General features: G+C 32.9%; 1 protein-coding gene and 1 long non-coding RNA gene across 6 annotated transcripts in view; one reads left to right on the forward strand and one right to left on the reverse strand.

Annotated features, from left to right (window-relative positions):
- Positions 1-610: 610 nt before the first annotated feature.
- On the reverse strand, positions 611-1,032 carry LOC123987662. Its single transcript, XR_006829268.1, has 2 exons — positions 940-1,032; positions 611-884 (listed from the first exon to the last, which is right to left on the reverse strand). It is a non-coding gene; the product is annotated as an uncharacterized LOC123987662 (long non-coding RNA).
- The window catches only part of LOC114880821 (AMP deaminase 2), a 62,219-nt gene continuing 46,868 nt past the window's right edge, over positions 878-16,228 (forward strand). The window contains exons 1-3 of one of the 5 annotated variants that reach the window (XM_046285052.1): positions 878-1,069; positions 6,561-6,659; positions 6,856-6,989. In XM_046285052.1, the coding sequence (XP_046141008.1) occupies positions 6,860-6,989 (130 nt within the window). In that variant the 5' untranslated portion in view covers positions 878-1,069; positions 6,561-6,659; positions 6,856-6,859. Of the gene's footprint in view, positions 1,070-4,045; positions 4,129-6,560; positions 6,660-6,855; positions 6,990-9,272; positions 9,981-16,228 lie in introns of those variants that run through there. The other 4 variants (XM_046285053.1, XM_046285054.1, XM_046285055.1 and 1 more) reach the window with 4 other exon arrangements.

Here is a 16,228-nt window from a genome sequence, read left to right on the forward strand (position 1 = left end):
ACATATGTTATTGTTATTTCCACTTGGAGCATAAAATGAGAGAAAAATAGATATCAAGTGGTAATGTAGTTTTATTCTTTCATGGGATTGTGCTATAATACACATTTGTATCAATGTACAAGTTTCGTATAAATAGGTTATGGTATATCTAAAAATCAATGAATACGGTCGGAAAATAAATTACAAAAAAAAATTAAACATTTTAAAATTATGCATGACTACTATATTTCGAAATTCGTATTACAGGTTTTGTTACTATTAATGTCATTTAAAGCTCAAATATGGATTATTGTATTTTGTATTTTGATATAAAGACTGATACGATTTTTAATATTTAATTTTCAGTATATAAATTTACTTTAAATTTTCAATTAAAAAAGAATAGATGTACCATTTAATATCTATCTTTTTTTGCTTCAACTTCTTTCAAGGGCAGTTCAGTTTGTTATAATAGTTCTCCAATTTTTATAATACGTTTAGAAGACAAAATCAGAGATATTAATAACAGTTTAATGGTGTATTGCATTAAAAAATTTTTAATCAACGATCATTTATCGTGGATTAAAATTAGTTTTGTTAGGTAAATAGAATAAAAAAACAAATAGAAAAATCTTTTTCATTATTTCAATCGATTTATTCCATTTTGTCCAAGGGGCGCTGCGAGAACAGGTACGTTCCTATCCGACGCACCGTGGCTGAAATGTACAGTGATGACAGTCGGTGGCTAACAGCACGTTTCAGCATTTTAGAGATTTTGTATGCAGTATCCATCGTTTAACAGTGTTTTGTGAACGATTACATTTTCCTTCTTATTTCTTTAATAATTTTATGACAATCGTGTATATAATTTACTATTGAAGTACGACGTAGTGATTGTATTGGATCTGTAGGAAAAGTGATTAAAAGGCATATTGAATGCTCTTGGAAATCTATACATACCTTCATTTGAACCTTAAATAGTGAAAAACAGTGATCTTTATCAGTGATCGTTTCGTTCAGTGTTTACATTTTAGCGATATTTCCAAATGTTTTACTGAAAGTGAGAATTTTTTTTCCAACTCGTAATAGTGTAAGGAAATTAAGTAAAATTTTTCTTTTGATTATGATGCGTCGGTGTAATTACACACTCTTTTGGATAAACAGTCAATTAATTTTGAATCGACCTAGAGTTGTTTTATTTTACAGAATAAATTTATTTTTATGCAACGATCATACTACTTTTCAATATCAATTTAAACATATTTAGTGAGGGTTAAATTGATTTGTAAAACTTGATATTCAATTTTTGTCTTTTGTTATGAATGATATATCATGTATCCAGAATATGACTATGTACCCTATATATAAATTTGGTATTTCGAGTTTCGAATTACTTTAGCACAATGCTATTAAAGTTCATTATCTCTCTTTTAATAATATTTTCGTATTCGTTAAAAATCATTTTTTTACATTGTAATGGCTATATATTATGAATTATTAATTAATATAAATTATTTATGGTGCATCGTGAAAAATGTCAAATACTATTGTACATACATCAAGTTTCTAAATACATACAATGATTTAGATCTACATATACAGGTTAATTTAGGTCCATCTGACCCCAACTTTTAATAAGTGTAATTTATCTTTTAACAATCAATTACTCTGATGAAATATGTATAGAATGAATATCAAATGGAAAAGCACATTAATAGATTCTCTTAATAACTAAGAGAAAAAAATGATGTCAGTGCTAGTAATTTTACGCGTGTCAGCTATTCAAATCATGAAATATTCAAATTTCGATGTAAACAAAAAGTGTTTATTCTTGGAAAAGAATTGTTCACGGACTGATGTATGTTTAACTTTTTCTTCATCGTTACGAACACTAGAATATGTTAGCGAAGTTTGGCCACTTATTTGGGCTCTTCTTCCGAACTTGGTAGGTGCCATGAGCTGGAAGGAAACAAGTAGAATTTACCCAATGCATCCAACATAAAATTTTAGGTTCGAAAATTCGCGCGTTCGAAAGACACAGGCCCTCCTATACTATTTATTTGTTAATTATCTATTCCAATTAAAGTTTTAAATCGATTCAGAATCGGCATTTAATTACTATAATGTAGGTAGGTAATTATGGTCAGTTGACATGTACTATCGCTTTGAAAAATAGACTGTCATTCGTTCCATCAAGTGTCTGGAAGTAATACTTACCTAGCTTTTAATTAAATCAGAATGCCTGAAGCGTCGGTAAGTTAATATGGTTGCTGTCGATCACGCACTATCGCGTGTTCCATAGTCAATTTTAAGTACCTGATCACACGATATCGGGTGCTCAATCGTCAACATTAATTGCTCGATCACATGATATGTATCGTGTGTTTGATCGGTAACGCTAGATCTCCGATCACGCGGTATCGCGTATTTCTTTCATCGATGTTTAAACGTTGGGCGCAGTAACTGCTCCGTTTCTTGAGTTGTGCAACGAATGTGTATTGTATCGCATATATATGTATAAGTACTGTGCGTTGCAGCTAACAAGGGGAACTACCCAAGTGTTACGCTCACTTATTAATGAAACTTTGCCACCTTGTAGAGCTCGTCGCCCTGAACACGCCTACACCCCCTTTTGGGGGCAGACGGCTAATTGTTCAAAAGATATTAACAATTAAAGTTAGTTACTCCTTACATTGAGAAGCATGAGAAACTAACACATACAAATGCTTAGCTCCACGGTAAAACGCTTGACTCGCAATTTAATTGTCTACGGTTCAAGTCCATGATTCCCAACTTTTTTTTTCTTTTTTCTTTTTAATGATAATTTGTCTCTTTTTGAATAACTATTACAACTGTGCTATAATCATTGCATTTATTAATAATTAATTACATGTGCTGAAATTTTTATAGAATTTAAGTTATCTTTTCTATCCAATACGTACATTAACACCCTTACCGCATTCAAAATTTACACGCGTTTATTTGTTATTATTTGTTTTTACATGTTCAATTTATTTAATTATATTTATTTAGTTACATTCATTTATACTACCGTGCAAATTTATAATTTATATTTACAACATTAGAAGAAGACGCAGAAGACATTAGTGAAGAATTCAAAACAAGAGGACAGAAATTATATACGTATTTTATGCAAATTAATTGTGTGTGTGTGTATAATAACAAATAAACGCGTGTAAATTTTGAATGCGGTGAGGGTGTTAATGTACGTATTGGCTAGAAAAGATAACTTAAATTCTATAAAAATTTCAGCACATGTAATTAATTATTAATAAATGCAACGATTATAACACAGTTGTAATAGTTATTCAAAAAGAGACAAATTATCATTAAAAAGAAAAAAGAAAAAAAAAGTTGAGAATCATGGACTTGAACCGTAGACAATTAGATTGCGAGTCAAACGTTTTACCGCGGAGCTAAGCATTGTATGTGTGTTTGTCATGCTTCTCAATGTAAGGAGCAACTAACTTTAATTATTAATATCTTTTAAACAATTAGCCGTCTGCCCCCAAAAGGGGGTATAGGTGTGTTCAGGGCGACGAGCTCTACAAGGTGGCAAAGTTTCATTAATAAGTGAGCGTAACACTGGGGTAGTTCCCTTCGTAAGTTGCCGAGCACCCACAAACTGAACCGACAGAGAGGCAAGGGGACTGTGCGTTCGCTCCACCTAATCCCTTCCAGGAGCCCATAACTTGAGAAGTCAGCGGTCACATTGCATAGGCGTAAAATTTCCATATTCGCGGAAGATACATTTAACTATATAAACATGCGATTTTTTCGGGATATTAATGGATTTTTTATAATACTCGTTCTTGACAGCAGTTGTTATTATGCAAAATTTATGGAAATTATATTATGGAAAGTGTAAAAACTTTCGTTTTCTTAATAATGTAAACCCCGAATCTACCTCTACGCCAATACATTCAACTCGCCGCTCGCTATCGCTTCATCTCATTCTGTTTCAATGTCTGTCCTTGGCGACGTTCGTCACGCGATAGATTTGCGGACGTAAGGGCCTCAGCCAATAAACATAATATGTGTGACTGGAGGCAGGTCAACGAATTTGATTGGACGGCAACTTAGCTGCAACGCACAGTACATGAATATAACGCAACAGATTGGTTTTAGGTTAGATTACATTAATTAAGTTAAAGTAAAATAAAAGAGATTCGATATATGATGATAATAAAATATAAGATTATTCTGTGTTTTATATAATGAAACGAAATATACGCGTAATGTTTAACAAAAGATGAGTATAACGAAAGATAAAAGAATTTACAATGTATATTCGCGATTAAATCACACTTCGGTAATTATTGAGATTAGGTTACACCTCACCGATTTTGATGAAATTTCAATGTGTTGTAAAACTCTACATTTTGACAACTTTTTCCTATACATATAACCGCCGCTCGGCCTTAGTTTTCGAGATATTTTCGAAAAACTGTTGAAACTAACACATTGAATTCTGGCCATCCATGTGTGTCCGTGACAACGCACGCATTAGTATGGGATAGTCGCTTTTCTACTGTTTTTGCAGGCAGCAGCACGGTGACCGACATCAATATATATATACATATATTACGGGTGGGCTTAAAAATTAAATTTAACTAATTTTCATGATTTTGAATCAAAATATCACTTTACCCTAACCTAACTTAATTCACTGATTAGGTAGAGTAGACTGGGTTAGGTTAGGCTATATTAGGTGCCACCATACCTACGATACATTGAAATTATGAATGCAGAAGTGCACAAGGTATATATTGGTCATCGGTCGCCGTGCTTTTGCCTGCAAAAACAGTAGAAAAGCGGCGATCTCATACTCATGCGTACGTTGTCACGGACGCACACGGATGGTCAGAATTCAATGTGTTAGTTTCGACAGTTTTTCGAAAATATCTCGAAAACTATGGCCGAGCGGCGGTTATATGTATAGGAAAAAGTTGTTCAAAAGGTTGAGTTTTACAATATATTTAAATTTCATCAAAATCGGTGAGGTGTAACCTAATCTCAATAATTACCCACACTTCTTTCGGAAAATAGCGGTGTCCCTAGTTCCCCCAATTTTCTTTGGGTTCGCGGTTCCAGAGTTCCGGTGTTCCTGGTTTTCTTCATAGGCCTCCCCTTCCCCTGATTCTGCCTTACCCTTAAAGCCCGATCCACACTATCGGTTCGGTCACGGTCCGCTCTCGTACCACTCTCTATCGGTTAAAATATAGTACCTACAATGTAAATCTATGAGGGTGTTCATACGCCCCAGCTCCGATCCGATCCCGCATCGGTCCCGAGCAATCGCGAAGAATATTTTCCTGAAGCGTGTCTGCGCTTCCTCGTTTGAAACGCTTCAGCTTATGAATTTCCACCTTGTCTTCGTAGATTGTTTACATGATTGGTCTCAATGTATTCCAAATTCTTTTCGCAATTTATAGGTAGACTATTTCTAATAATATTATACAGGATGCATGTCGTTAAAATAATTGTAGTGGCATTTTCAGGATGAGCTATGAGTCTTCTACAATAAACTCTGAAAGTTTGTGATAAAATCCCAAATGCACACTCGACTAATCTTCTTCCTTTACATAATCGATAATTAAATATTCTTTTTTCAATATCTTCTAGACTTTTTAATCCTAGATAAGGCCGCATTAAATATTTCTTTAATGGAAATGCTTCATCACCTAATATTACATAAAGTGCTATTATATTTGTTCCTGACAGCGGAGAATCCTCGGGAACATTCAATTTGCCACTTTGTAAAATTTTTCCAAAAGCAGAGTTCGCGAAAATGCCACTAATGCCAAAAGTACAATCGAAAAAGACTTTTTGTAATTGACTATCAGACCGAGAGCGGCTCGAAAGTGGCATAGCAGTATGGGTACGCGAAGATTTTACCGGACCGTGACCAAACCGATAGTGTGGATCTAGCCTAAGGCTTAAGCATTCCTAAAGAGAATAACGTTTGTAGGGGAGAAGGCTCCACATGTATAGACCTTTGACTCTCATTTCTTGCATGTAAACGTTTACGTGGAAAAATGTGAATTGATATTTACTTTATTACTCGTATTTTTCAGTTATACAATATTATAAATTTTATAATATTTAATAACTATAAATTGCTTTTAATATTAATGTTTACAAAATTTTAATTTTTTGAATCCCTCTTTCCTATACAATATCGCTATTTTTTCTAGGAAAACTGATTTGATTGCGAGTGAATGTATATACATACACCGGGCTCAGACGATTGTGACCAAACTCCCTTCGATTAGTGGTCAACTTCACACAGTTTCCGATTTTTTTACAAATATTTCTACAGAATTTCATTATGTTCCATGTAGTGGAAAAAGACGTGAGGGAGATAGTCGATCAACTGTTTCACATACACACGCACGCACTCATGTACTTACATACGTTATATGTACATTTTTTTTTTTTCAAGCATATACAATATGCATATACCATAAATTATGTATTCAGAAACAGAATTCTTAAAGCTGTAATTTAAGCCATTGTATATTTTATATTTTTAATTGTTGATTTTTTATGTGTAATAGGTTTTTCATCAGCCCCATCTAGACTGCAACATATTATAAATTTTACCGAATTTGACCGAGACCAGTTTTACAAGTATAACGTGTGCGGGTCTTTTACATGTAAGAATCAATAGTAACTTGTTTATACTTCTAAACAATCATTTTGTTATTAAAAGGTCAAATTCAAAATTAATTCTGATTTATTACAATGTATAATTCTAATGTAGCAATCGAATACACTGACGATTCTATGTCGAAATAAAGGCGAAGTGGAAGATTACTGTAGAAAAAAAAATTAAATTATACGTATTTGTAGAAACATGGAGGATCTGGTAGGGGTAAATGGTGTGAACGAAATAAATGGTGGAACCGATAGAATTTGCTACGAATTAGGAGAAGGTGATGCTGACAGTTCAACAACAACGCACGATGTCGAACACCAGCGCGACCGTAAGTTTCATATTAATCTTTTATCTAGTATCTTAAATAAAACCTGTTATGTAACTTCAGGAGTCTATCTAGTGTGGCGCATTCAAAAAATCGAATTTTCTTCTTTTGTATTATGTGGCAGTTTATTATCTCAAAAGCATGATTTTAAAGTGTATTGGACCTAGTTGAGAAAGTAAGTAAACAATTTCTTTTTATACACATATGTATATAGCATGAAATTTTAAATGCGTTTTTCTCAAAATTACATTTTTTAAACACGATATCTCAAAACTAATTATATGATAAACCTGAAACTCGGCAGATGTTTCTTTATCGGCTATATGTATTTAGGATTGGTTCGAATTTTGCGATTCAGAAAGTACATATCTTTATTTGAAAAAAATAAAACTTTTATTTTCACATATCGTCATCTCTTTATTAAAAGGTTAAGAATTTTTTAAGTTTTTTATTGTTTTGAACAATTGAAATAACAGCTAGTATATCAGCGATACGATTGGTGACAATATTTCTTCCTTAGCCACACCTGAAAAACTCCGATAAATGTCGATTATCAATATTTTACTTAACAAAAATATTGAATATTCTTAAAATGTATAAGAATAAATCTATCAAATTAAATAATTGGAAAGCTGAATAATTTTATTTAAAAAATTCTTTTATCCTTTATAAGGATTGCCACACTAGGAAAATCCTTTAAAAAAGTACGATGGCTGATGTGACATGAACTTTTTCCTTTGCTTACGCTATGTTTTTTCTGTTTTCTTTATTCACTTGTCCTCTTTATGTGCTTGATTTTCCTTACTAATTGTAAGTATTTAATATAGATCTACAAAAAATAGAGTGTATGAACAAGATGAAAAAGCGATATAGCAGTAGAAAGAGAACAGTGCATATGGATCTCTTGCGCCTCTGTTTGATCACGCAGGCGTATCAGTATAAAATTGTTACAGTGTAATGTTTAAGCTTTCACTTTATTATAATTAAGATTCGTTTAATTCATTGTAATATTTAGTTATACGAATAAATATCAAAGTTGATGCTCTGTCCAAATATGTACGTTTATAATAACTGTATTACTGCCGAAAATACGTGTGAGCTGAGGTGGGGCACGACCAATCAGACCTGTATTCCTACTGATTGTGAGTGTATCATCTTAGCAAACGCAGACGGTACATTCCATATTATCACAGTTCTGTACTCTATTGAAGGCTGTTAAGGAATGATTCCGTGACAAGTACATATATACAAATAACAAATAATTAACACTATAAAAGAGTTAAAAAATTGTATTTTAAATGAATAGAAATCGTTGGATTACAATGTTATAAAAAAATTATCAAAGGGAATGAATGAAATTATAAAAAAATATTATGTTTATTGAAATACAGGGTGATTCTCTCGCTACGTAAGACAAAAGCCGTGCCGCACAATGGAACCCCTGCTATTCCGTTTCTTGTCTTCGTCTCATTGTCAGTCATAAACACACACAGAGCAGTTTTGGGTCCGGCGATATGGCTCCTGGGTCTCTTTACCCGTAAAAACAGCAGAGTTCGATTGTGTGGCACGGCTTTTGTCTTGCGTAGCGAGAGAATCACACTGTAGTTCAATTTTACTTTAGGCACTCTACAAAATTATGTGTTTGTATAATAATATTTACAAGTTGCTATCTACAAGTTCTCAAATTGTACATACATAATTGTACCTATTTGTAGTAAATAATAGATATAGGTACATATGTCACGACCATACAGATAGAAGAATAAAGTGCGTAAACCATGTGCTAACGCGACTGTAAAGTTGTAAAGTTACGTTTGTAAGTAAGTATTTAAGTGCATGCAATATAGGAATAAAAAGAAAACGCTGCATAAATGCTCTTTGTGTTCTTGTCCAATCGCACATGCGCACTCGTTCATTGGCCGCTACTGCGCGCGTAATTTTGAAAAACCTCTACAAAAAGAAATATAAAAACTTTAAAATTCCCGAAAATTGCATTTTCTTTATCAGATATAAATTGTATAATTAATGAGTTTAACATTGAATTTGATATTTTTCAGTTTATTAGTTCAGTTTTATTTCAGCAATTCTAGAAACTCGTGTATCTTTATTAGAATGATAAACGTCTTAAAGCTTTGTCGTGGGGTGTATTTGTGTGTCTTGTTTTATTTGTCTGTAAAAAGGACCATATATAATTGTTTTTAAATATAACAGTAACTATATGTATCTACATACATACGTGGAGATGTTATGTATATAATAGTACCTAGAATTCAAATTTTGGCATAGAGCCTAACATCTTCCTTGTTTTCACCGTTGTTCTTCTTCGATCCTCCTCCAATAGTATTTTTGCCACAGTACGAAGGTTCTCCGTCTATTTAGGCATATTGCTAGAGTGGTCAAGTGTTAGTACGCAAGCAAAAACAAGGTTACTCGTTCTTTTCGCGACAGTATACCCTGTTCAACGATACAAAGAATAATCGTACATCTTCAGTGTTTTATTTTCTCGTGTACGGTCAATACACGAATTCAACGTGCGCGCCAAGTAGTTTTAGATAAATTATAAATTATATTTGCGTATTCAGCCACAGTTATTACAATTCATTTTCAACGTATTACATAAAAAAATAGTTTTACTGTGAAACCAGTGTGTATACGTAACGACGTATTTACTGTCAAGTTTTTCGATTCGACTGATCCTGTGACTTATTTTATACAAGTTATAGACATAAATAACATTTATTCAAGCAGCTAATTCAACGTTAAAACACAAAATTTAGTTGTTAAATATTAATTACGAAATGTTTTTCCAATAAGTAGATAGTATAAAGTGTTTATAGTTACTTGTGACTTTAATTGTTAATTTGTTAATTTAAAGTCAACTGTGAGTGATTTGTGAGTGATTCGAAATGTCAAGTAGAGGCGTTACTTCCACAGAAAATGACTATTTTCTTTGTTTAAGACTACCAAATTTTCTTATAGATCCTGAAGATGAAGGTAATCATTGAACTTTAATATTTTGATACTAATATAGTATATGTATATGTATATACATTCAAATAACACAAATTATCAACATTTTAAATATCGAATTATAAATACGATACTTCAATCTCATGTTTGTTTTGTTTTTAAAATAATGTGTTAACTGTTATTCTGTAAGAAATGTTATTTAAATTAAAGGTGTTATTATCGATAAAATTCTACTATCGATAGTAGTGGCATGTTACCGATACATGACTCGATATTATCATTACGATTTCGTTAAAAAGAATAAGGAAGATCTAAGTATAATGTAACGCATAATTTTATCATAAGAATCTAATTCTTGTTTGAAGAAGGTTAAGTTTGAAATTCAAACACGCATAAATACATTTAAATGAAAAAATTTCGTGATTTGAATGATAAAAATTTAATGGTAGGGTAATCTAAGTTCAATGATAATATTAATACATTGGGTCCAGGACATTTTTTAAGTCTACCATGGGTTCGTGAAACCGGTTAGTATATTAATGGGGGTAGATCGAGGTTGTTGTTTTACAAAGCGTAGATCTAAGGCCTTTGATTACAACATATTGAGTGTGAAGTGGAAAATTCTACTTTAATCGTTCTTATTAGTCTTACAATTAACGATATCTTAACGATATGTCGATAACATCGTTAAGAATCAATAATTGTAAGATATCGATACCGATATCGATACCAGCATCTCTAATTCAAACGTGATTTTAATTTTAGAAAATAGCACTCGAATATTATAATATATGAAAAGGAGAAGTAATTATGTAAAATAGAATTATTCTCATTGATTTCAGTGATCTTGACATACATACAGTTATGAAGGTCATTGTGCGAAATATTTACCTAACTAGAATTTTTTGTCTTGTTTGGAACAGATCTCTTAGAAATATTGGAAATCTGAAAATTGTAGAACAATTTTAGAAAATTTAGAAAATTTTCGAGGTGGGCAGTTCATATTTTTGGGAGGACCAGATCCATACTGGCCTCTATCTGCTTACGTCAGTGGACTGGAATAATTTTCTGAACACGAAAAGGGACGATTCTTTTTTTCTTAACCGAAGGTTACGTGTTTTTTTAGATCGATGTTATTTTAACGAATAAAAAGCAAATAAATCTACATATACAATAAAGGACTAATACTAGAAATGTTATACGTAACAAATGACTAGAATTCAATAAATCATAAATCAGACAAACAATTTAAGCACCGTAATACTAATAGTCTCTTTGTACAATAACAATTAAAAATTTTAAGGACAATAATGTGTCAGACTATCAGTTATGTAATAACATTCATCCATGACTCACATTACGGTAAAATAATGAGTTTCTGTTCTAAGAGTTCATCATTTGACATGCATAAAATACCACGCACCAGGTAATATATCTACATACGTATAAATGCAAAGTACAAATGAACAACTAAAGTTATGTTGATTTTCATTCTTTTACATAGCGAAAAATTGTACACGAAGTATTATTTGTACATACATGTTATTTTAACACGTAGAAAAAGATTTGCTTTGTTCAGTTTTGCGTCAGAGTAGCTGTGTATAACACGGTTTATAAACAAAGACAGATTTCTATGTAAAGACCATAGAAGTATAAGAATAGAGTGCGTTAGCGCACTATTGAGAACGCAATACGTACATACAAATATGTATTGTACATATTATGTATATAGCAATAGAAAGAGAGCGCTGCATGTAGGCTCCTAATGTCCTTGCTTGATGACGCACGCGCATTAACACAGTACATAAATATACTGTTTCGTGGTTAGGGCTGTAAGGAAATATCAAATTCCAATGTACAGTAAAAACTGGGACCCAAACATTGCATACATACAGGGTGTTTCTCTCGCTGCTGGACACAAAGATACTGGCGACAATGAACCCCTTGACCGCACCACGAAGACACACAGAGTCGTCTCGGCCCGGGTAGGTCCCCGCTGTCACGTGACAATGGGGACTTCCTCATGGTGCGGTCAAGGGGTTCATTGTCGCCAGTTCCTTTGTGTCCGGCTGCGAGAGGATCACCCTGTACATCCCGCCGAGGTGTCAATTCTGTGTTTACACGCGGCTCCATCCAAGCGTGAACGTACAGGGTGATTCTCTCGGCGCGCAACACAATAGACGTCCCGCACAATGGAATCCCTGCTATTCCGTTTCTTGTCTTCGTTTCAGCCATAAACACACACAGAGCAGTTTTGGGTCCGGCGATATGGCCCCTGGGTCTTTTTACCCGCAAACACAGCAGGGTTTTATTGTGCGGGGCGGCTAGTGTGTTGCGCGCCGAGAGAATCACCCTGTAGAAACGGACAGATAGTGGAGAGAGAGGTCCAAGGATTCAAAGCGAGGAGCCGAAATGTATCGGTGTGACTAAATACCAATTCAATGATAAAATTTTTTTATTTTTGACTTTTTCTTAATGAAACTTTTACTAACACATTTGTGAAATTTTTCTGATTAAAATGACACCAAAAACAATATAGTTTGAATTACACTTATTTATCAAATATTTCTAGCAGAGTACTAAACTAGTCGAAGGCTTCATAAACTTATTGTTGCCACAGTTCATTTCAGAATATTTCTGGGCTACGGGACTATTGACTGCAAATTAGGTGCTTTATGATTTTAGGAAAAACTCGTGATTTCCATCAAACCGGAGTTTTTTCCTATTGAAAATTAAACTAATTTACAAGCTAACAGTAAAGAGCCGATAAAGAGTGTCTGAACCAGCCTTATTGGTGATTCGTTATACATATGTACATATATACTGTTCTGTTTTTTTGCCCCTTTTTTGTTGTATTTCTTACATATTAAAAGCTTTGCTTTATCTCTGTTAGCTTCGAGTTGATTTTCTATGTTATAACTATGCAATGTGTTCAATCTTTCCTGTAGATTTACTTGTTACATCGTCTGCAAAAAGCAGCAGTTCCATTTTCTTTACTAATTTCTTGAGTTCAATTAGTATGAAGTAATCTTCGATATCGTGAATCATTAAGGAGAAGAGCAGCGGGCTTAGGTTGTCCCCCCTGAAGTACACCTTTATTTATAGCTATGTTGTTTGAAAGTTCATTTCTACTTCTCTGTATTTGAGTACTAGGATTTTGATAAAGGCTTATTAACAGTTTTATCAGTTGAGAACTTAAGCCCGCTCTGCGAAACTTTTCCCAGAGAATGTGGTGTTGGGTCGAATCAAAAGTCTTTTTGAAATCCACAAATACGATAAATAATTTCCCTTTTGGGCGTAGCAATGTCTCTGCGATTTTTGCGTGTAGGATGAATATGTTGTCATCACACGATCTGCTCTCTCTAAAACCGACTTGTCCCTCCGAAAGAATCCCATTGCTTTCACACCATATGCTCATTCTTTTAGCAAGCAGCGCAGTGAATATTTTAGCGATGTTGTTGGTTAAAGCTATCCCTGTAATTGTTCGGGTCTAGTTTGTCCCCTTTTTTGTAGAGCATTAATGTTTTGGACTTTGACCAACTTGGTGGTGTTTCCCTTTGTTGCATTGCTATGTTCATGAATTTTAGTAATAGAAGCTTCATGTTTTGGAGCAGGGCTTGGTGAAAAACACATTAGACACACCATCTGGCCCAGAGGCCTTATTGGGATTTAATTTTCCTAGCACTGCTTCTAAATCTTTAGCTGGAAGTCTTAATCCAGGTATGGGTGTCTCACATTTAATAGGTAGTACTGTTGGGTCAATCTTGGTTTATAAATATCTTTGTAGTAACATTGCCAATTTTTTATATCTATTTTGTTATCAGACCGGGTGTTATTCGTTAGTTTCCTTATAAACTTCCAGAAGTTAATTGTATCTTTCACTTTGGTTATTTCTATTTGTAAATTTCTATGGTATGCTTTCTTTGTTTGGTTTGTGGTAAATTAATATTGTTTTATTGCTTTTACATAGATTTCCCTATCTTGTGACTGCCCTCTTTTTCTAAATACTTTTATTGCTTCTTTCAATGCTTTTTTTGCTTTATAGTATTTTTCATTGTACTGTGCCGTATTTCTTGGTTTTCTTATACAGGATAATTTCCTAGTTGATGACATACCTAGAGCATTGGCGGTATCATTGATTCTAGATATTATTAGCGTGTGTAGGTGTTCTACTGACTGATCCGTTCCGGGTTCTATATCCAGACTTTCGAGCATTTCTACGTAGCTTTTAAATTTGTTGACGCTCACTCAGTTCTTCCTTCTTCGACTTCTGAGTATCCCAGTAATTTTGCATTTCACTATATAGATTTATTATATTTAGTTTCACTATGTATGTAGAACTTCTCGTAAGTGAACAAAATGAATTCATCATTTCCATTACGAATCTTAAGCAATCAACAATTGAAATTTATTCTAAAGAAATAAATATTTAATCGTAAAGAACAAGGGTATTAATAAAAAATTTGTATTCAATATTTGTTGACATAATAAATAGAGGACTTAGTAGGGGTCCACCTGGCAAGTGGGCCCGGAACTGTAGCTCCCCTTAGATCTCTCTTTAATCTGGCGCTGCTCTTTAAGTTCGAGTTAAAGATTAGTTAAAGCAGTTAAAATTAATACAGTAACAGCTGGATAAATACAAGAGAGATTGGGGTCCGATCATTGCATTTATCTAGCCAATCTTTTCTTGCATTTATCCAGCTTTTATTGTACTTGCATTTTTATCATTGCCATAACTAGGTGACATATGGACTGGCCTTCTCACCATTCTGAGATTTTAAGATTTTAGGCTTCTAAACTTTCAAAATTTTTAAAAGATCTGGTTCATCACAGAAAAAAACTCCTAGTTACGCTGACGACTTTGACAAGGTGCAAAAATTTATTTTAAGCTCAAAATCAATTTGTTTCTATTGAGTACTTCATAAATACTTCTCAAGGTATTAATAATTTGTATAGCTAAATAGCATTCGAATCTTCTAAACTGAGATTTGAGTTTTACTTAGATTTGTGAGTATCTACATACTGAATTTCAATTTAAATAGTAGAAGAGTAGTTACTGTACCATTATTCAAAAAAAAGCAGTATCAGCGAACTCAATAACCTTCCAAAATAAGGTTGAAAAGCATATCTGTCAAAACTTTGGTGATAGCCATGTTCGGTCCATCATATTGAATTTTCATTTTTCGAAACGAAATAGAAAACGAACGGTTCTGAAAATTTTTAAATAAGAATTTTTGTGAAATTCTATCGTAATTTTGCTAATTTTGTTGACATATTAAGTCCACCATTTTGAATTTTCGATTGAAAAAGCACCGAGTAGTCATTCACGTTAAATTCTGTCTTGATATTGGATTTTGGCTACTTTACCAGTTTCTACGCGAGTTCAATATCGTTCAACGTCCTAAAATAAATTTTATTCTACTCTGAGTCATGTCAGCACTTTGTTTTGCATATTTTTAGCAATGATAGCTAGTAATGGATTCAACTACGTCACAAGTAGGTTCAAACGAAGTCTGAGAAAAAAGAAGCAGAAAATTAAAAAATTTTCCATTCAATTACCAATATTTCATCGCACCAGACACAGAAGAGTAACTTTACTAGATATTCTAATTGCATACTAATAATTAACTCCATTTATCTAATAAAACAATATTATTTTTTATACTATGTGTACTTATAAATTATACATTATAAATATGTGTACTTCATCTGCTGTTGCGATTGAAATAAGAAATTATTTAACTTCGCAAACATCGCAAACGAGATTTTTTATTATTTTAAAATTAAACAAATATCCTCTTTTGTCTCGGAAAATGTTCCACAAATATTGAAAACATAAAAAATTTACTAGGCTTTATGTCTCTTTCATTTCTGGCTAATAATAATATGAACACCCTGTATAGGACCTTTTAGACTTTTTTCATATTATCCTTAAAGTACTTGTAAACAGATTTTTAACATTTGCCAGTACTCATTTTAAAGTTCAAAATGAGCGTTTAAAGATCACAAATACACGTAATATATGGAATATGCAAATCAACGTCTGTTATCAGTGATATTCATGAACTTTGACTATTGAATCTAATTCGAATTTATAAGTACACATATTGATATTGATCCTATCGTTATTAACAGCTGCAATAATAGTAATGGTCGCTGTTAGGTTATTGTACTTATTTTTACAAAATTCTTGAAATTTCAATATTCTTGCCGAAACGGAAGATATCAGTTCAGAGATTAGAAATTTTGCGCAATTCTTATTGACCCGAAGA

The sequence above is a fragment of the Osmia bicornis genome, chromosome 3 (assembly GCF_907164935.1).
Source record: "Osmia bicornis bicornis chromosome 3, iOsmBic2.1, whole genome shotgun sequence".
In the NCBI taxonomy this organism is placed as follows: Eukaryota; Metazoa; Arthropoda; class Insecta; order Hymenoptera; family Megachilidae; genus Osmia; species Osmia bicornis.